Consider the following 21786-nt stretch of genomic DNA (forward strand, 5'->3'; position numbering starts at 1 on the left):
CCTGATTTTTTTATTTATTTATTTTTTTTTTATTTTGAGCCCATACACGAGGTTCAGTGATCATCGTATAGTACATTAGTACAGTATATGGGTAGTGGGTTGGGAAAGGAGAAACTTGTTTACATTTGATTTAAAAGCTTGTATATTGCATTCCTTGAAAAATACATAAGAGGGAAGACTGTTTCACAATAAAGAAGTATCAGGGATGGAGGAGAAAAAGGAACTTGTTCTGTAGGTTTCAAAATACACTCTGAAAGGATGTTGGGGCAGCTGTACATGTTCCAATGGCTTAGTATTGAGTGGGGAAATTATTGATGCTATTTCAGATGATCATTTGCAAATGATCATTTGCAGTGGAAATATTTATAGAATACACAAGTTGCAGAGACCAAACATCTGTGTGAAAGTGGGGAGAGTGAGTTGGCAAGAGGTAGGTCATTTATCAATATAACTGTGCTAATGTGTATTGAGGCAATCATTCTGAGGGAGCATTTAGGACCCCACTCCAAATGTGAGAACAGTATTCGATAGCTGAGTGGATTTGTGATTTGTATAAGATTAACAGCTGTTCAGAGGTGAAGTAACATCTTGAGTGAAAAAGAAATCCTAGTATTTTGGAAACTGAGGATGTAATGGTTGTGATGTGTTCACGCCCAAAGAGGCTTGATATCAGAGTAATTCCAAGAAGAAAAATCTTATGTTGTCTGGAAATTTGAGGGTTATCAAAAATAATACTGAGGAAATGGTTATTTTTTTGTGAGAAATAACACAGAACTGGGTTTTATTAGCATTAAAATTAATGAGGTTATCTGAGCCCCATTGAAGGATGGTTTAGAGATCAAAATTAAGGACACTGGTGGTTCATGTTCTGTAGGTTGAGGTGAGATATGTAGAGTAAGGTTTATCAAATGAAAGGGAGGAGTGCAATGTGCTGTCATCTGCAAAACTGTGTATTGGTTTGGAGGTTCTGTTCTCTCTCCAACCCTCTTCCTTCTGTATATCAATTATATCACTGATATACAGAAGGAAGAGGGTTGGTGAGAGAACAGAACCTTGTGAAACCCCGGCATAAGTTGAATGGTGAGAGGATAAGAAACAGTATACCATCACACAGTGTGCATCCAAACAGAAAGCTGGCAATCCAACTGCAGAAGTCCTAAGACAGTCTAAATGATGGGAGTTTGCATAGCAAGCCTTTGTGCCAGACACAGTCAAAAGCTTTGGAGATATTAAGCACAACCACTTGAGATTCACCAAATTTTTCCACGGCATTTATCCAGTGATGGGTGATATATTTCTTTATCACTTTAGATAGGACTGAGGTGAGTGAGATAGGGCAGTAGTTAGATGGCAGTGATTTGTTGCCCTTCTTGGGGAATGGGTTAAATGAATATAGGCCAATTTACAGGCTGTGGGATAGATACCAGTGAAGTAAGAGAGTATGTATAGGCAGCATAAGATAGGAGTCAGTCCTGGTGGACAAACCTTCAGGACAATTGGAGGAATGCCTTCAGGGCCAGGAGACTTTTTGTGTCTAATTTAGACATAGGTTTCTCATCTCTTTCTGAAGATGACAAATTAATTTGGAAATGTTTAATAAACAAATTCCTCTTTTATATGGAATAAAAGAGGAATTAGTCAAAATAGTAACAGTGCACAAGACAGTATTCAAACCAATTTTAACTTCTAGTATTTCTAATACTATGGTTCATGTAGATGCTATCTGTGAGTTTAGTATAAAGTAAAAAAAAAGCAAACCTTTATTCTATATAGCCACTGACATATTAAATGTTGTTTGGCTACAACTCTCTTAAAATAGAAAAATGATCATAAATCATTGCCTACCTTTATTCTGTTTTTGTAGTAAAATCTTGAAGTAGTTTCTTAGATGTCATTATAATAAACCAAATAAATAGATAAACCAATACACAGTAAATAGGATGTTGTCGAGAAGTAAAGAACAAGAATATAAAAACCAGAGGAAAAAAATAAAGGTTGGATATAAAAAGGCACATTAAAACTTCAAGTATAAAAAAGACAAAGTAAAAAAAAAAACTTAAGAACATAAAAAGAAATAAAATATATGATAAAAGGATGCAATAAGGGTGAACAAAATAATTTACAGGATAAATTAAACCATTCCACAGAATAACTGTCTTCCGTATATATGGGAAGTTGTATGGGCAAGTCATAGTACACTTTATTTATATACTGCATCAATGATCCATGATGTTTTGATAGGTGGAAAGCTATGCATGAATATTTATGTTATGCAGCTGCCAAACCCCAGAGATAATGTACAGGTAGTGATTACTGACAGTGTTGCAATGTATTTTCATTGCTATAGTCTCTGATATTCTTAATTTTTTTATTACTATTATTATTTTTTTTTTTTTTGAAAGTTGAGAATTGTCACTTTTACTATTTGGGAGATATGATTTAACTTAAAAATTTGAGAGCTGGGTTAGAAATAAACATCAAGGACTAGAACTGCAAATAAAAGTTCTTAGAAAATTTGATGAAATGCAAATATGGAATCTGGATTAGATTTCAAAAAAGAATACTTACTTTTCTAAAGAATAAGCAATATCTTGAAAGCCTTGAGGTGGAGTACCATTTCTGTCCCAATGAATGGATCTTAATTTTGAATTAATTTGTAATGCTTTAGCTAATGTCTTAGCACCTGCTGGTCCCATATAATTGCCACTGTAAGAAAAAATATTCAGACTTCAGTCATTTGCATATAATATCAAATAAGGTGTTTCGTACACTCTTATTGATAAGAGTGTATGAAACACCTTATTGATAATAGAGAAAGAAACATAGAGAGAACCTCTTATGCTTTAAGATTCCCCATTTTAGGATTAGAATAAATCCCATAACGATCGTGTGAAATTCCATGCTAGAGAATTAAGGTGATGATTGATATATATAATTCATCTACAGTAGGTTTCTGATGGACTGACCCAACACTGTTTATTTCTTTTTATCTAATAACTAAGTTTTGCATCACAAACATTGCATGCATATCTGTGTTTTAAAAAATGTTCCTGCACATAGATCTTCATGGGTGCAAGGGGGATTAATCTATATCCTACAGTTGTAGTGAACTGTTGTAATTTATTCATTCTTTGTTTATTACTAGTTTAATTTCAAGTAATTCACAGTTCAGCAAATATACAGTGAAGTTCAGAAGAAAGTATGTTATATATATATATATATATTAAGGAGCTCTAAACAGAAAATCCTCTGTTTTTCACTTCTGAATAATTAAATAAGTGATTCATCTGATTATTTAAGATTCTGGTTATAGTTTGGTGACCATTTTGGTGTGGGATTATAAAGTTTAAACTGTATTTTCAGGAATGAAATCTCAATTCACCACTGAGTATGGGAAATCAGGATCTGATTTATGATAGCTCACTTAATGAAAGGTTTCTCGAAACTAATTAGGTCATAAAACTGGAGCTCTACTGTATTGATTTTAAATAGCTTCAGGTTTGGAGTTTTAAAGGAGCATATATAAAATAAGATTAAAAAAAAAAAAAGCATTAAAAGGAAGATAATTTTGTTCATTTATTTTATAGTTGGGCAGTACACACCATATAACAATTTACTAATGCATGTACTAACAGTTTAGAATCAACATTTGTTGGTTCTAAACTGTTAATACATGCAAAGCTGGAATGATGATTAGAGATTTCAAGTCATTACTTGTTAGAAAAGTGCACAGCTAAACAAGTAAGTAAAAATGTATAGTAACTGTAAATGTGGCCATGGAGTCACGGCTAATTATAGGATATATGTTTTTAAATGTTTAACAAATCACATGATCACATTAACATGTGCGCTGCCAACTACGAGTATACTCGTAGTTGGTATATGAGACTCACAAGCCAATTACGAATATACTCGTATTAATGTGCTTATACTATGGGTTAACTTGTGCCAAGCACAAGTTAACCCATAGTATAAGCACATTAATTTGGACCATTGGCTTGTGAATAAAGCAGAGAGCACATCTGGGGGCTTGGAAGAAGGAAAATAATTTCAGCAAAAGTATAGTATATTATAAGAGGTATTGTTGCGTAAACTGTGTATTTATTAATGCAAATAAAACAATTCTTTTTGAAGGTTTTTCAACATATACATATATTTATATACGATATATCATCATCTGAGTCGTTACTAGAGTCATCTGTAGGATTATAATCATCTTCGGAATTGGAACCAAATAATTCATTCCATTCATCATCACTCATATTAGCTTAAGCTTCTAATTCTTCATCAGTAAGCTTTCTTTTAGTGGCCATGGCATAATTGAAGGTTTTTATTTAGATAATTTTAAATAATTGTAAGACTAGATGCAATAAACCTTACTGCACTGAATGCTGGACTTCACTGACTCTGAATTGAAGTTACACGGTCATCAGCGCATGTAAGACATAGGTGGGGGGGTGATACAGGTTATACATTGAACTGGCTATGTATTTTAGCTACTTATGCATAATTTATAATGAAAATGGCAAATTAAATATGGAAATAGATAAGAACAAAATAAATCTGGAATGTTAGAAAGCTAGTTGAATAAATTTATAGAATAAGAGAGAAATTCACCAACAGACCAGGTCAGAAGTACAAATCAGTTTTCAAACTGATGAGATAATTAGATTAGAAATAAAATTCACCAAAGATTGGAGACCCATATACTAGAATTCTGGGAGGTGGGAGGGAGAAAGGAGTGAGCAGGTGATATCAATGGAGAAACTGTAGTAAAAATGCATGTACCAGAAAAGAATCTCAGATAATCAATATTCCTCTAGATTAACTCTGTAATCAAAGTTAATCTAAGATGATAGAGTTACTTAAATAGAATGGGAGATGAAAGATTCTTCTTCTTTTCAGCCATTTTCTGTCCACTTCTTTCCATCTTTCTCTGTTCTTGGCAATGGTTGACCAATTTTCCACAATAAAATTTGACAATTCATCACTCTACCTTCTTTTAGAATGTCCTTGGTCTCGTTTTTCCCTTCTTTTGGAATCCAGTTCATTAGTATGGTGGTCCATTGCTCATCTTCTCTTCTGGATAGATGTCTGGCTAATTTCCATTTTAGTCACTTATGGTGAAGAACGATGTCAGTGATATGAGTCTGGCTTCTTATCTTATAATGTGATACCCAGCATCAACCTCTCCATTTTTCTTTGAGTTGTTGCTAGTTTATTTGCCAGTGCTTTTGTTAGAGACCAAGTTTCACAACCATATGTGATGATGGGAAGTATACACTGGTTAAATGTCTTCCTTTTTAAACAGAGTGAGACATCATTGTTTTGAAAAATGCTTTTCAATTTTCTGAATGCACTCCAAGCAAGTTAAACTCTCCAATGTATTTCCTTTTGGAGTCCACAGTTTAGATGAATGAGATGACTTAAGTATGTATATGAAGAGACTCTTTCCAAGAAATTGTTTTCTATTATTATGTTCTTTGGTGTTACAAAATGATTAAACATGATTTTAGTTTTTTCTCTGTTTATTTTTAGACTGACTTTTCGGCTTTCATGATAAAGGTCTTCTATCATTATATTAAGGTCTTCTGGAGTGTTTGCAAAAATTACATCATCTGCATATCTTAGGTGTGTTAAGTTTCTGTTATTAATTTTTATACCAAGGTTTGTCCAGTTTATATTATTAAATATTTCTTGAAGGACCGCTGTAAAGATTTTGGGCGATAGGGAGTCTCCTTGTCGGACACCTTTTTCAATTGATATTTTATTGCTACTCGTGTGAAGTTGGATTGTTGCTGTTGCAGTGTCATATATTTCCTGGAGGAGGTCCATATATTCTCCAGGAACTCCCTGATTCTGGAGTGCTTTGATTATTGCATTAGTTTTAATGGAGTCAAATGCTTTTTTCATAATAAATAAAGATTAAAAAGAGAGACAATTGGTTTGCTTCTGCTTTTTCTATTATTTATTTTACTGAATGTTTAACATGAATAAGATCAATTGTGTTAAAGCCTTTTACAAAATCCTGCTTGTTCTACTGGTTGATATGAGTCTAGATTAGCAATACAATTACTTGAAGCAACAGCAACAAGTTTTATTTGTCAGGTCTGATCAAACCAGACCTAACAAATAAAAGATCACTCTAGGAGGAAGAAATGGAATCTGATATACACACACACACACACGTGAAAGTATATTCCAAAAAATGATGAATGTTTACCACTTAACTTGCTTCTTAGAAGCCTGAAGTGGCTAAAACACATGTATTATTAGATTCTTGATGAATTTAAATAGCATTATTCCTAAGCCTACATAGATGACAAGAATCATCACAGGATGCCAAAACATACAAACCACAATGCATATTATATCTTGCCTTGAACACATTTATTCACCACTCACTCTGGCAATGCAGTCCACTCATTCATCACTTTCCATGCAGAAAATCTACTACTCACTCCTTTATCCATGACATTTACAGTTTTCAGGAGATGACTCTCACTCTCACATCCTTATTTCCTATGCAATAATTTCTTTATATTTATCTGATAGGCCCCTCTCGCCATTTTATATCCGAATCATAATTACACCTTTTCTTATCAGCCAAACATTGTGGGGAACATTTCCTCACTATCTTCACATTCAGCATTTCACAGTCTTCAGATAGTTATTTGCCTCTGGACCTTTTCACTTTTCTTATTACACAAATATCTATATGATTAGATTTATGCATAGTAATTCAGATGTGGCCTGATCAGAGCCATATACAGAGGCAGCAACATCACCTTGATTATGTCAATTCACTAGTGTTCTTGGTATTGTGGCAACAATCTTCCTTTACAACATTTTACAATCCCCCCTCCCTACTTCAATTCACAATCCATATTCCCAGGTCCCTTTCTACTGCCATCTTCTGAAGTGAAGTTCTATCAATAATATACAATAACACACACTACTCCAGATATTCTGGTCAAACTGCATGCCTTTATACTTGGCAACACTGAACTGATATACTCATCAAAAGCACATCAGTGCTTCCTGACTCTCCAAATTATGATCATCAAAACAGCTGAATAATACCTCATAATAAAATTAGTTTAATCCTTTATCCAAGTGTGAGCAAACAAAGTTTGCGCCTGAAGTATCTTCAGGACTAGGGTAAAGTGATACAACACCAGGGCAACTCGTTGCAAAGGTGGAGAAAGCTACCAACTCTCCTAACTCAGTATCTCCTATAATGCAAAACACATCTCCTTGCGGATATGTCTAATGTTATGCATTAAAGGAAGGGCCACTACCCAGACTAGTTTCGACCTTTATTGAGGTCTCTTCAGTGGGAGACAGGCCCTAGTGGAAATACCAGGCAGAAGCATTAGCAGGTCATCTCTACCTATAGGAGTTGCCAAATGGTGTGCCACCCTTTTTTAATAAATTACTCTGGATTTAGAGAAAGATGTTGAAAGTTTATTTTTTCACTTGGTTAGAGTATAATAAAATTAGTTTAATCCTTTATCCAAGTGTGAGCAAACAAAGTTTGCGCCTGAAGTATCTTCAGGACTAGGGTAAAGTGATACAATTGAATAATACCTCAATTCAAACCTTGAATTATATAAACATATAACTTAAAAAAAGAGCAGCTGAAGAATGGAGCCTGATGATATCACAACATTACTCCTTTGTATGCAACCTGATAGCTTCCATCACCCAGCCATCCCTGTATTTAAGGCTACCATTTCACTACCCATTCACATCCCTTCAAATTTGAATAATACTGTCATTAGGTATTCTAATGAATGCTTTTATAAATACAGCTAAAATATAAAATAAAATAAAAACCAACGTATAAACATCCTCTCTGTCTGATACAGTTGTCATTCTATTATACAATGCCATTAAAACAAGACATCGGCTTCAAAAACATATTTTTTTAATATATTTTTATAATGACTCTTCACATAAAAGGTCACAGGACCTATAACACTACAATGTATGTGTGGGTAAGTGATTAAAGAGGGATAAGTAGCCTATTGATATTTCTTGAAGCGCTAGAGGTTGTACTCAGTAGAAAAACAGAATTCGGGAGATTGTTCCAAATAACAAAGGTGGAAGAAATGAATGAAAATGATAAGTTTGTTCAGTGTGTTGGATTTTGATAGTGTTGGCCAGTGGCTGCTCTAGTTCTTACATGGTTAGAAGAAAGTGAAGAAATAGGCAGTGCTCATTTCAAAGGAACTGTGCCTTTTGTATAAGTACTTTCATACCATGAAGGCACCTATACAAAAGGCACAGTGTAGAAACAGAGTGCCTATGGGAAAGTGAGTGAAAGGTTAACTAATTTTTCTTTTTTTTTTCCTTTAATATTTGACACACATGAAAGGTCACAAGACCTATAGCAGATTTGTGAGTGATTGCCTTCTTCTGAATATCATCAAGATTTCCTAGAGAGGGCTTGGGTGCTCCACCCCAAATATGGGAACAGTACTCCAAAGTTAGATGGATCTGAGATGTATAAAGTATTAGGAGTTGAGAGGAAGAGAGAAGTAATGTTTAGAACGGAAAAGAACACCAAGCTTTTTTTGAGGCTAAGGAGGTTATGTAAGTAATATGTTTGTGCTAGGATAAACTGACTGCAACAATCAACTCAAGAAGAGAAAGTTGATCTTGAAAGGAAACTGTAGAAAGTGAAACATTATCAAAAAATGAGAGGGGATGAGGTAGGATTTTTCTAGCAGGTAACAAGGCAGGCTTGAATTTTTTTGGAATTGAAATTTACTAAAGTTGCATTCACCCCATTTCAGGATGTTGAGGAGGTCAGTGTTCAAGTCACTGGTTATGGAAGATCTTGAGACATCTAACATTAGGCTACTGCAGAGTATATTGAATGATGAAGAGGAATGAAGAGTATTGTTATTGGTGAAGCTGTGAATAGGATTTGTTTGAAGTCAGAGAAAAGAGGTCATTGATGTAAAGGAGGAAAAGCATGGGTGAAAGCACAGAACCCTGAAGCACTCCAGCATTGATGGGAACGTCAGATGAGAGAAAGCCATCCAGCATGGCACGCAATGAATGACCAGTGAAGAAGCTGGTCTAATCACAGAGTGCAGGAGAGGGGGCCATAAGAAAGTAGATTGTTCAGGAGGCCCTAATGGCAGACATGATCGCCTTTGCAATATCAAGAGCAATAACATGGCTTTCTCTAAGACTTTCGATGACATGTGGTTTAGATTAGCTAGGAGGTCAGCTGTAGAATGAGAATGGCAGAATCCATATTGGTGATCACTAATTAAGTGATGAGTCTCCAGGAAGTGAAAGAAATTGGTTGTTAATAATCTTCTCCATTACTTTTGCAAGTGCTGAGGTAAGAGCAATGGAACTCTTGTCTCCCATTTTGGATGGATGCTGGATGAAAATTTGCTTCGATGCTGTTGGATAGATTCCAGTAGAATATGATAGCTTATAAAGACAATACAGGATGGGTGTTAACTTTGGAACACAATTGGAGGAATACCATCTGAACCAAGAGCATTAATTAATCAGGGTTTTTCTGATATCTTTCTTACTAAATTTTAGAGGAGACATGCAGTAGGCAGTTTATGGTGATTTGCCCTTGTCATCCAGGCAAGAGATGGAGAAAAAACTGATGCTAACAGGTCTACATTTACCTTGGGTGAAGTTACCATGGTGCCATCAGTATGCAATAGAGGTGGAAACAGGGAAAGGCAGAAATTATGCCCAACAGCCTTAGCAAGGGAGCGGAAAACCTGACTGCTGGTTGAGCAGGAGGCAAATTTACTGCATTTCATTTTTATAAAGTCTGCTTTGGAATCATTAATAACTTTTTTACACTTGTTTCAGGCTGTTTGAACTGAATGAAAAGCTGGAGTTTTTAATTTAAACCTTTGAGAAAATGTTGCATTTTTATGATGGACTGCAAATATACATTTTTTTGAAGACCAGAGCTTGAATACTGGTCAGGGTTTACAGTGGAGTGGGGAATGAAGGTACTCATTACAGGGAGGATTATTTCAATTATTAGTTCAGTGCAGATGATTGGATAAGAAGAGTGAAAGCAGTAATGTAACCATGAAAAAGTGCATAAAAATTCCAGAGGTTAACCCAGTTCACACAATTGTAATGCCATAAGGTATGAGAGGCTGGGAGGAGGACAATATGATTCAGCTTCTCTTCTGGCTTGATCTATAATGTTGGCATAGGAAAGCCAGTATGTTTTATAAACAATAAAGTCCTCTAGGAAGACAATTTCCAATTTGGGTAATTAGTTTGTATGTAGTCATTAGTAATAAGCAGTTGAAAAGGGTGGGATGATTGTCAGAGTTAGGTATTTTATGTATTTTAGTCTACAGTTCATATCTGAGAGCTGCTCAACTTTTATTCGCTTTAAAACTTTCTTATGTGTTATTCTTTTCAATATGAAATTCAATTTTATCCTCCTCAAGATTAAATAGTGATCACTTACAATTTCAAATCCTCTGAACACTCTGGTGTCCTGCACCAGGGAGAAAACATCACTATCAACAATAACATAGTCAATGAGCCTTTTCTTATTCCTTGCCTCTTCTCTCCATATGAATTTATGCACATTTTTATGTTGGAACATGCTGTTAGTAATACCAGTCCATGTCCCGAGAGCAGAAATCCAACAGGTATTTGCCATTATTATTAGCTTTGCTCTTTTCTCCAAATTTTCCCAAAATATTTTAAAACATATTTTACTCTGCTATTTAGATCCCCAACAAGGACCAACACTTCCTTTTTCATTGTGTCAGTTGCTTTCTCTAAAGCATCAAAAAATTCCTCCACTTCTACCTTAGTAGAACCTTCTGTGAGACCATAGGCACAAATAAGTCTCATTGTCCAGTTCCCCATTCTGATATTTGCCCACATCATTCTACTTGATACTGCCTGCCATTCAAAATTAGACTCGTATTTAGTGTTGAATACTATGGCTACTCCTTCTTTTCCTTGATTGTCATTACCTGAATATAACATTTTGTATTTATTGCTCGGAAAGATCTTGCCAGTTTTTGTCTCAGTCACCCCTATTATGTCGATCTCGTACTTATCTAATTCCTCAGCTAGCTCCATTTCTTTGTCATTCAGGCTTCTTATGTTGACAGTACTGATCTTTAACTCTGGTGATATTGAGTTAGGTGTGCTTTCAGATTTGTTCCAGTAGCTGACTTTTCGCTGTTCACGCTGGTTTCCTGGCGAAAACAACAGGGCCTTGTTTAACTTGGCGACGCCCCAGCCAGCATGAAATTTTGTCATGTTGTACCACCATTTTGTATATTGGTTAAAGCCAATAAGAATACAATTTGGTCGACTAAATCCCAAATTGCCAGCCCATCCTCGTTCGCTCAGTATCCAGGTAGATACCCAACAGGGTGCACCACGAGAGGGTGAGGATTGGACATTAGATGAGAAGCCTTGGTCGGTTCTCTGCATTCCTTTAAAGGCTAGGTCTCCTCTCAGTTATACAGCTTTGACCCTTAAGCATCCCAAATATAATTTCTTGACATCTTTAATTTATAGTATAACCAAGTGAATAAACTTCCAACAGCTTTTGGCAAGTGTTTTACACAAGATTTTACACAAGCACATGTGGTATCCAAAGAGTTCATCGAAAAATCAATTAATCAAAGGATAATTCATCTAAAAGGCAATTAATCGAATGAACAATTCATCAAATGATAATTCATCGAAAATGAAATTCATAGAAAAAATAATTCACCAAAAATTTTAACTTTTCGAAAATGTTATGAAAGTGATCCATTTAGAACAAATACTGAACCGCGCAGAGTGAGAACATAATGCTACTTTAATAGGGAATAATTATAGAACAATATGGTTTCTTATTGTCTTTCTTGTCCGATAACTGTTTCATGTCTGTTCATGAGACTGATTTGCCTGTTTTGGGGAGGAAAAGCCCAACCTATGCAGGCTCCATTATTATTATTGTTACTAGTAGTAATAAGCGACCTCAATACATCAATTATTATGAGATGAATAAAATTCATCCCATAATAATTCTATTTGAATTATTATGGGATGAATAAAAGTTTCAAATAGCAAATCTGATCAGATTTGCTATTTGAAAATTTTACAAGAAAATGTCGAACCATTCCAGTTTTCAGTTCAGCTATATTTGGGGCAACAAAGAAATAACGTCTCTAAATTATGTATTACAATAACGCTCTGAGTTAGCGGAATTAGTAGAAGTTGTCGGTACAAGAAGCTGTCAGCATGGTCCACTTTTATCATAATATTTTCAAAAAAAAAAAAAAACGTTTCAAAATGATATTAGCAATTCCACTTTGGCTGGATCAATTTAATGACTTTTAGTTAAAATTTTTATGAATTGTTTTTTCGATGAATCGCATTTTCGACGAATTGTCTTGTGATTAACTGTTTTTTCGATGAATTTTCATGGAACTGCACATATTCCTCTCTTTTTTTGTGGAATGTAATTGGGACAGTGGAGGTGGACCTTGGTGAAGGAGGAGGCCAAATGGGGTTCTATTAAGAAAAGGGACCAGGTTTTAATGCTTAGAAGTGGTGGTATATATCAATGATGTTTGTACTGATGTCTTGAATGTTGGTGAAATGGATGGAGAAGCATTTTTTATGGGAAGAAATTTTGATATTTTTTAGGGGGGGGGGGAGCATATTTTTATTATTTTTAAAACTTTTTGTTAGATTTTTCATACCTTAGTTATTTTTTATTGGAGTTTTTTTTTTGTTTAGATCTGCAGTAAAAATAGTAATATTTGTATGATTGACTTTTGTGCATGGAGTTGTTGATTCAGGAAATGTAAAGAGCAAGGGCATGCAGCAGGAGTGAGGGAATTGTATACATACCTCACACATTTGGAATCGAGTATCCAGACTCCATTCCAAGTGTGGCCTCAGACAGTGTCTCTCTCCAGGCACAATCTGTCAGGTGACAGCAGAATTATCAGCCAGGTGATCTGGAAACCTCTAGCAATGAATTACCATTGGGTTCGTTCCTGTGCACTACTTGGCAAACAACCTGTGGAAAACTATTTTACTGCTGTAACCTCAAATGGAGCAGAAACAGATCCAAGTAGAATATTGATAAGATGTTGAGCATGACCAATAAGGATACCACCACCCACACTGCATATAAGAGGAGGGAGGAACAGAAACTGGAGGTCCTACTCTATGGATGAAATATAGCCACTTCACACCTCCAAAAAGCAGGGTCATAGTGTATCAACAGGAGATGGAAGACATCTACAACCTAGAGGTCTAGTGCATTTCCTCACAACTACGGAAGATATGCATTTAAGGTGGTAATACTTGGCCTGTCAGAGCCCAGTCTGGGAAACTGGCCACACAGGAAGGTGGGAAGGACTTGGCTGGGAGAGGCTTTAGTTGCCCATTTGGAAAGTTTACTATTCTTATTAATCCAATTCTATAATCCATCTCTAACCAGCCTCTCCAACACCTTCATGCACAGATGACACACGAATGTTCTAAAGTTTGTGATCATTGACCTCAGTTTTACATTAAGTGGTGGTGGTATATTTAGCAGATAGCCATTCTCCAATTCAATGAACTAGTCTAATATCCAAACCTACCTGCTCTAATTTGACTATCAACTTATGTGGTAATCTATCAAAAAAGTCTTGGCAAAATCTAAGTATACCACTGTATATCCATCTCCCTCGTCCAATGAAGCTATAATCTTGTTTTAATAACTAAGTAAATTACTAAAATCAGGCAATGACAATCAAGGAAAAGAAGGAGTAGCCATAGTATTCAACACAAAATACGAAGCTAATCTTCCTGAATGGCAGTCAGTCTCAAGTAGAGTAATGTGGGCAAATAGGAGAATGGGGAACTGGACAATGAGACTTATTTGTGCCTATGGTCCCACAGAAGGTTCTACTAAGGTAGAAGTGGAGGAATTTTTTGAGGCTTTAGAAAAAGCAACTGACATAATGAAAAATGAAAAGTTGGTCCTTGTTGTGGATCTAAATAGCAGAGTAGGAAATGATTGTGAGACATACAAAAATATTTTGGGAAAATTTGGAGAAAAGAGCAAAGCTAATAATAATGGCAAATATCTGTTGGATTTTGCTCAGGACATGGACTGGTTATTACTAACACCATGTTCCAACATAAAAATGTGCACAAATTCACATGGAGAGAAGAGGCTAGGAATAAGAAAAGTCTCATTGACTATGTTATTGTTGATAGTGATGTTTTCTCCCTGGTGCAGGGCACCAGAGTGTACAGAGGATTTGAAATTGGAAGTGATCACTATTTAGTCTTGAGCAGGATAAAATTGAATTTCATATTGAAAAGAATAACATGTAAGAAAGTTTTAAAGCAAATAAAAGTTGAGCAGCTCTCAGATGTGAGCTGTAGACTAAAATACACAAAGATTATTGAAGAAAAACTGAGACTTTGAGAACAGGAATCAAACCTTGGAGATTCAGTGGCAAACTCTGAAGAAAACATTGATTGATTCTGCCAGAGAGGCATGTGGTGAGGTTGTCTGTAAGGATAAAAAAATCAGAACTCCCTGGTGGACACAGGAAGTTAAAGAGGCAGTGAAGGAAAAGAAGAAAGCATACCAAAAGTTCCTGTCAAATAAGTCAGCTTGTGCTCTTAGAGAATATAGAGACAAATGCAAGAATGCTAAACACTGTGTAAAACTAGCTAAACAAAAGTCATGGGAGGACTTTGGCAAGAATATAGAAAATAAATATCAAGAAGGTGGCAAAATATTCTGGAGGTTGTTGAAGAAGCTTAAGAATGGAGGAAAGAGTGCGGTAAAAGGAATTAGAGATGATAAAGGTGACATGAAAACGGTAGAAAAAGATATCCTTGAAGTATGGAGTAATTACTTTGAAAAACTGCTAAATGAAACAAGCAGTGATGACAGCACACTGGTAAAAAACACTGACCAGGCATGCAGTCAGGAATACATATCCATACTTGAAGTAGAAAAGCCATCAAAGGCTTGAAATGTGGAAAGGCAGCAGGAGTAGATGATATTCGACCAGAAATGCTGAAGTATGGTGGTATAAGAGTCTTACAGTGGCTGCACTGCATAGTTCAGAAAGGCTGGACAGAGGGACGAATTCCCGATGATTGGAGTAGAGCTCTTCATAGTACCCATATATAAAAAGGGAAATAAAACTGCATGTGAGAATTACAGAAGAATTTCCCTACTGAGTGTTCCTGGCAAGATCTATGCAAGTATACTTGAGAAACGGTTGAGAAGAATTGTGGAAGAAAAGCTTGGTGAAGAACAAGCTGGATTCAGGCCAAATAGAGGCTGTCAGGATCAGATCTTCACTTTACGACAAATAGTCGAGAAAGCATGGGAATATAACAAAGATCTGTATTTAAGTTTTGTCGATCTGGAAAAGGCATATGACAAGGTGCCAAGAGAGAAGCTATTCAATATGCTGCAGTTATATGGTATCAATGGGGCATTATATCAAGCAATACTTAGTCTTTATTTGAGTTGTAAGTCAGCAGTTAGAATTGAAGGAAGTACAGGAAGATGGTTTAATGTTAAATCTGGTGTGAGACAAGGATGTACATTATCCCCTCTGTTATTCATTATCTATATGGATCACATTATGAAGGAAAGTGGTATTAAACATGATATCAAAATTGGAGATGTTAATGTCAGCTCTTTGCTTTATGCGGATGATGTTATACTTCTAAATAAATCCGCTACAAGTCTGCAAGATTCTCTGACTAAACTGAATAGCTGTTGTAGTAGATATGGTATGAAGGTCAGCAATAAAAAGACAAAGACAATGAAAATAGGCAGAATCATTGAAAATGTTAACTGTGTTGTGAATGGAGAACCTGTGGAACAAGTAAAACATTTCAGCTATTTAGGCACGATTTTTACTGAAGATGGTAAATTAAATATAGAAATAGACAACAGAATCAGCAAAGCTGGTATGGTGGGAAGTCAATTGAATAAATTCATATGGAATAAGAGAGAAATTAGTCGGAACACTAAATTAGCTGTATACAAGACAGTGTTCAAACCAGTTTTAACTTATGGATCTGAGAGCTAGGTCAGAAGTAAAACACTTGACCAAAGACTAGAGACCACAGATATGAGAGTCCTGAGAAAGATTATAGGCATGAACAGATGGCATCAATGGCAGTATCATATTAGAAACGAGGATATTAGGAAAGAACTTGACATTGTCAGCATCCAGGAATGTGTTAGCAGAGCTAATCTCAGGTGGTATGGTCACTTAAACAGAATGGGCGAAGAAAGATTAGCAAAACAAGTGTTCTCTGCCAGGTTGGCAGCAAAACGACCCAGAGGAAGACCAAGATATAGGTGGATTGATACGGTACAAAGTGCTTTAGACGATAGAAATATAAGATCTGATAATGTTGGAGTGTTGACAAGTAACAGACTGATTTGGAGGAAAATTGTAGATAGGAAATTAATAATGATGTAATTTTTTTTCATGTAGTACTATCATATCCTGTACACCCCTTGAGGGTACATGGCAGGAATTTGATGATGATGATGATGAATTACTAAAATATGACCTCCCTTTAGGAAATCCATTCTGTCTATCAGAGGTAAGAGGGTGGTCTGAGAAGTTCTCAGCTTCGACCATAGATGGCAACATTATCGGCAAGATTTTTTTTTCTAAGTTTGTACAATCTGTCATAAGCATCCATATGAAATTGAAAGTCATTCTATCAAGTAGTTTGTTTTATACAATTGTCAAGCAAAAGTGTTGTCTGTATCTCTTGAAATAGATAAAATTGAGTATCGTGCGGCTATAAAATTCTTTGTAAAAGAAAGTTTAACACCAAAAGAAATTCACTCGAATTTCATAAAAGTTTATGGGCACTCTTCTCCTTCGTTTTCGACAATTAGGAAATGGGCTGCCGAGTTTAAACATGGTCGTACTAGCCTGAAGATGACCCACGTGAAGGACGTCCAAAAAGTATAACACCACCAGAAATCAATGATCGAGTGCACGATATGCTATTGGATGAGCAGCGAGTCAAAGTGTGTGAAATTACTGAGCCTATAGGCATTTCAAAAGAACGTGTAGGATATATTTTGCATGAAGAATTGCAAATGAAAAATCTTTGCGTAAGATGGGTGCAGCGCTTGCTTACAGCAGATCAAAAACGCACTTACATGAAAATCTCTGAGTACTGCTTGGAGCATTTTAACAAGAATAAAACTGATTTTGTGCATCAATTTATTACTGTGGATGAGACTTGGATTCACCATTACATACCAGAATCCAAACAGCAGTCAAAACAGTGGACAGAAGCCGTTGTTCAGTGCCAAAGAAGACAAATCCGTTCCATCAGCAGGAAAGGTCACGGCATCGGTGATTTGGGATGCTAAAGGCATTTTGTTTATTAATTATCTTGAAAAGGGTAAAACAATAACCGGGGAATATTATTCCAATCTTTTAACCAGATTAGATGGAAAAATTCGTGAGAAAAGACCCAGTTTGCAGGAAAAAAAAATCATCTTTCATTAGGACAATGCACTTGCCCACAAAGGTGTTTTGGCAATGGGAAAATTAAGGGATGTGCACTATGAATTGTTGGAACTTCCACTCTATTCTCCAAATTTGGCTCCCTCTGACTTCTATCTCTTCCAAAAACTAAAACTCTTCCTCGCTGATCAGCGATTTTCTTAGAATCAAGAGGTGACTGCAGCTGTAGAGGGGAATTTTGCAGATCTTACTGAGAACCACTACAGGGACAGGATAATGCCACTGGAGCATAGCTGGAATAAATGTATTAGTCTTTTGGGAGATTATGTTTAAAAATAAAAATAATTTTTAAATTATAAACTCGTTTTTTCACTGTTAGGCTGAGAACTTTTCACACCATCCTTGTAATACCCCTGTTGCCAACCCAATTCTGGATCCTGGTTCTCACTAGCCTCTACAACACTTGAACTACAACAACTGACACACAGATTAACTTGTAATTTGATGCTTGAGTTCTGTCACCTCCCTTATGAAGCAGTAAAATTTTACAGTCCTTTCACTCCTTTGGAACTTGACCCAGAGTAAGACTCACATTAAACAACTTCTGCCTTGGCATATTTGTCAACTCTCTGGCATATTCCTTCAAAATATGTGGTGATATATCATCAAGTTCAGAAGCCTTATAAACATCCATTTACTAAATTCCTCATATACCTGTTGTTGATTCACAGTCAATCTCTTTTCTTCATCTGTTGCTCTAAATTTTCCACGTCCTTTCATTCATCCATTTAACACCTACCTCATTTAACCTTATGACCCTTCGAATATATTCAGGCATTGCTTCTACTAGATAGTTTTTGAACAGCAACCAAGCAGCACTGATCTCCTTTCCACCCAACTCCTCATTCCATGATACATGTCTCCTTAGCTTCACATAATCAACAGCCTTGTGGTTCCGCATATATCCTTTCCTCACAGAAGTGCTCACATGGCTGAAAACCATCCAGGTAATCATTTCATGGTCACTCTCTCCAACTGGAGGGAGATTTGACACCTCATTTAGAATGACATCTTCTGATGAAATGATCAAATCCAAGACCCTCAATTCTCATGTGCCCTCTGTTACATACTGTCTGAAGTGGTTGTCTCTCAAAAACTCAAGAATCCATTTTGTTTACATCCAGTTTCTATCTTGTCATCCCAATTTCTATTTCCAAAATTAAAATCACACATAATGATCACCCTTTTCCTATTTGCATAGCTAATTTGCTTATATGCATTATATGTAAGTTATATGTAAGGGGGAAGGTATCTGACCCAACAAAGTATTTCATTCGATTCACCTCCACCTCATACCATTGTGCCTCAAAACCACTTGCACTATTTCCCTCTTGCATTGAATTCCTGATATGTACTGTCAGGGGAAGTACAGGACATTATTACAGTACTACATGGAAAATGACACCATTACTAACTTCCTATAACAATTTTTGTCAAAATTAATCTGTTATCTATCAAGACTCCAATATTATATGATCCTGTACTTGTCATCTAAGGCAATTCTAATTGTATCAATTCATCAAGATCTTGCTGTTTCTCTGGGTCTTTTTCTGCCATCCTAGAAAAGAACACTTCTTTTGCTAATCTTCCCTCTCCCATTCTGTTTAAGGGACATTGCCAAGTTCTTTCCTAGCACTCATTTTTAATAAGATACTGCCATTGATACCATCCGTTTAGTCCCATAATCTTTTTCATAATCTAGTGTTTTATTTCTAACACAGCTCTCACATTCATAAGTTAACACTGGTTTGAACACTTCTTGTATATAATTAGTTTGGTATTTTGGTTAAATTTTCTCTCTTATTCCATATAAATTTATTCAGTTGACTTGTTATGACACCAAATTTGCCAATACTTCAGTCTAATTCCATATTTAATTTGCCATATTTACTAAAAAATTGTGGCTAAATAACTTTAATATTTCACTTGTTCTCTATGTGTTCTCCATTCAGAATGCAGTTAGATGTTTTCAATGTTTCTTTCTATTTTCACTGTCTTTACCTTTTTATTAGACTTTCATACCAAATTTATCACAGCAGTTATTCAATTTAGTCAGGGAATCTTGCAAACCTGTACTGGATTTATTTAGAAATATAACACCATCTGCATATAGTAAAGAGCTAAGATTAACATCTTCAAATTTGATATCAGGATTAATACCACTTTCCTGCATAATGTGATTCACACACAGAGGATGAATAACAGTGAGGATAATGTGCACCCTTGTCTCTCACACCTGATTTAACATCTGCTTGTACATCCTTCAATTCTAAATGCATCATCATCAAATCCCTGCCATGTACCCTCAAGGGGTGTACAGGATATGATAGTACTACATGAAAAATTTAAATCATTACTAACTTCCCATCTACAATTTTGCTCCATATCAGTCTGTTACTTGTCAAGACTCCAACATTATCAGTTCTTATATTTCTATCGTCTGAGGCACTTTATACTGTATCAATCCACCTATATCTTGGTCTTCCTCTGGGTTGTTTTCCTGCCAACCTGGCAGAGAAAAATTGTTTTGCTAATCTTCCCTTGCCCATTCTGTTTATGTGACCATATCACCGGAGATTAGCTCTGCTAACGCATTCCAGGATACTGACAAAGTCAGGTTCTTTCCTAATATCCTCGTTTTTAATATGATATTGCCATTGATGCCATCTGTTCATGCCCCTAACCTTTCTTAGGATTCTCAGATCCATAAGTTAAAATTGATTTGAACACTGTCTTGCATACAGCTAATTTAGTGTTTTGGCTAATTTCTCTCTTATTCCATATAAATTTATTCAGTTGACTTCCTACCATACCAGCATTATTGATTTTGTTGTCTATTTCCATATTTAATTTACCATCTTCACTAAAAATTCTGCCTAAGTAGCTGAAATGTTTTACTTGTTTCACAGGTTCCCCGTTCACAAAGCAGTTAACATTTTCAACAATTCTGCCTATTTTCATTGTCATTGTCTTTTTATTGCTGCTCTTCATACCATATCTATTACAACAGTTATTCAATTTAGTCAGGGAATCTTGCAGAATTGTAGCAGATTTATTTAGAAGTATAACATCGTCTGCATAAAGCAAAGAGCTAACATTAACATCTCCAATTTTGATCTCATGTTTAATATCGCTTTCCTTCATAATATGATCCATATAGATAATGAAAAATAGAGGGGATAATGAACATCCTTGTCTCACACCAGATTCAACATTAAACCATCTTCCTGTACTTCCTTCAATTCTAACTGCTGACTTACAACTGAAATAAAGGCTAAGTATTGCTTGATATAATGCCCCATTGACACCATATAACTGTAGCGTATTGAATAGCTTCTCTCTTGGCACCTCGTCATATGTCTTTTCCAGATCGACAAAACTTAAATACAGATCTTTGTTATATTCCCATGAAAAAACTATTTGTCATGAAGTGAAGATCTGATCCTGACAGCCTCTATTTGGCCTGAATCCAGCTTGTTCTTCACCAAGCTTTTCTTCCACAATTCTTCTCAACCGTTTCTCAAGTATACTTGCATAGATCTTGCCAGGAACACTCAGTAGGGAAATACCTCTGTAATTCTCACATTCAGTTTTATTTCCCTTTTTAATATATGGGTACTATGAGAGCTCTACTCCAATCATCGGGAATTCATTCCTCTGTTCAGGCCTTCTGAACTATGCAGTGCACTGTAAGACTTTTATACCACCATACTTCAGCATTTCTGGTCGAATATCATCTACTCCTGCTGCCTTTCCACATTTCAAGCATTTGATAGCTTTTTCTACTTCAAGTATGGATATGTATTCCTGACTGCATGCATGTTGTGTGTTTTTTACCACTGTGCTATCACTGCTTGTTTCATTTAGCAATTTTTCAAAGTAATTACTCCATACCTCAAGGATATCTTTTTTCTCCTGTTTTCATGTCACCTTTATCATCTCTAACTCCCTTTGCACTCTTTACTCCATTTCCGAGCTTCTTCAACAACCTCCAGAATATTTTAGCACTTTTTGATATTTATTTCCTATGTTCTTGTCCAAGTCCTGCACTGACTTTTGTTTAGCTAGTTTTACACAGTATTTAACTTTCTTACATTTGTCTCTGTATTCTCTAAGAGTACAAGCTGACTTATTTGCCAGGAACTTTTGATATGCTTTTTTCTTTTCCTTCACTGCATCTTTAACTTCCTGTGTCCACTATGGAGTTCTGATTTTT

General features: G+C 35.7%; 1 protein-coding gene across 2 annotated transcripts in view; it reads right to left on the minus strand.

Annotated features, from left to right (window-relative positions):
* Positions 1-21786, minus strand: part of LRR (capping protein regulator and myosin 1 linker 1 leucine rich repeat protein) — a 917109-nt gene that overhangs the window by 530829 nt on the left and 364494 nt on the right. For both annotated transcript variants that reach the window (XM_090401192.1, XM_090401191.1), the window contains exon 18: positions 2569-2706. In XM_090401192.1, coding sequence (XP_090257318.1) covers positions 2569-2706 — 138 coding nt within the window. The remainder of the gene's footprint in view (positions 1-2568; positions 2707-21786) is intronic.

The sequence above is a fragment of the Typopeltis vanoorti genome, chromosome 12 (genome assembly GCF_054136105.1).
Source record: "Typopeltis vanoorti isolate ZY-2024b chromosome 12, IOZ_Tvanoo_1.0, whole genome shotgun sequence".
NCBI classification, from domain to species: Eukaryota; Metazoa; Arthropoda; class Arachnida; order Uropygi; family Thelyphonidae; genus Typopeltis; species Typopeltis vanoorti.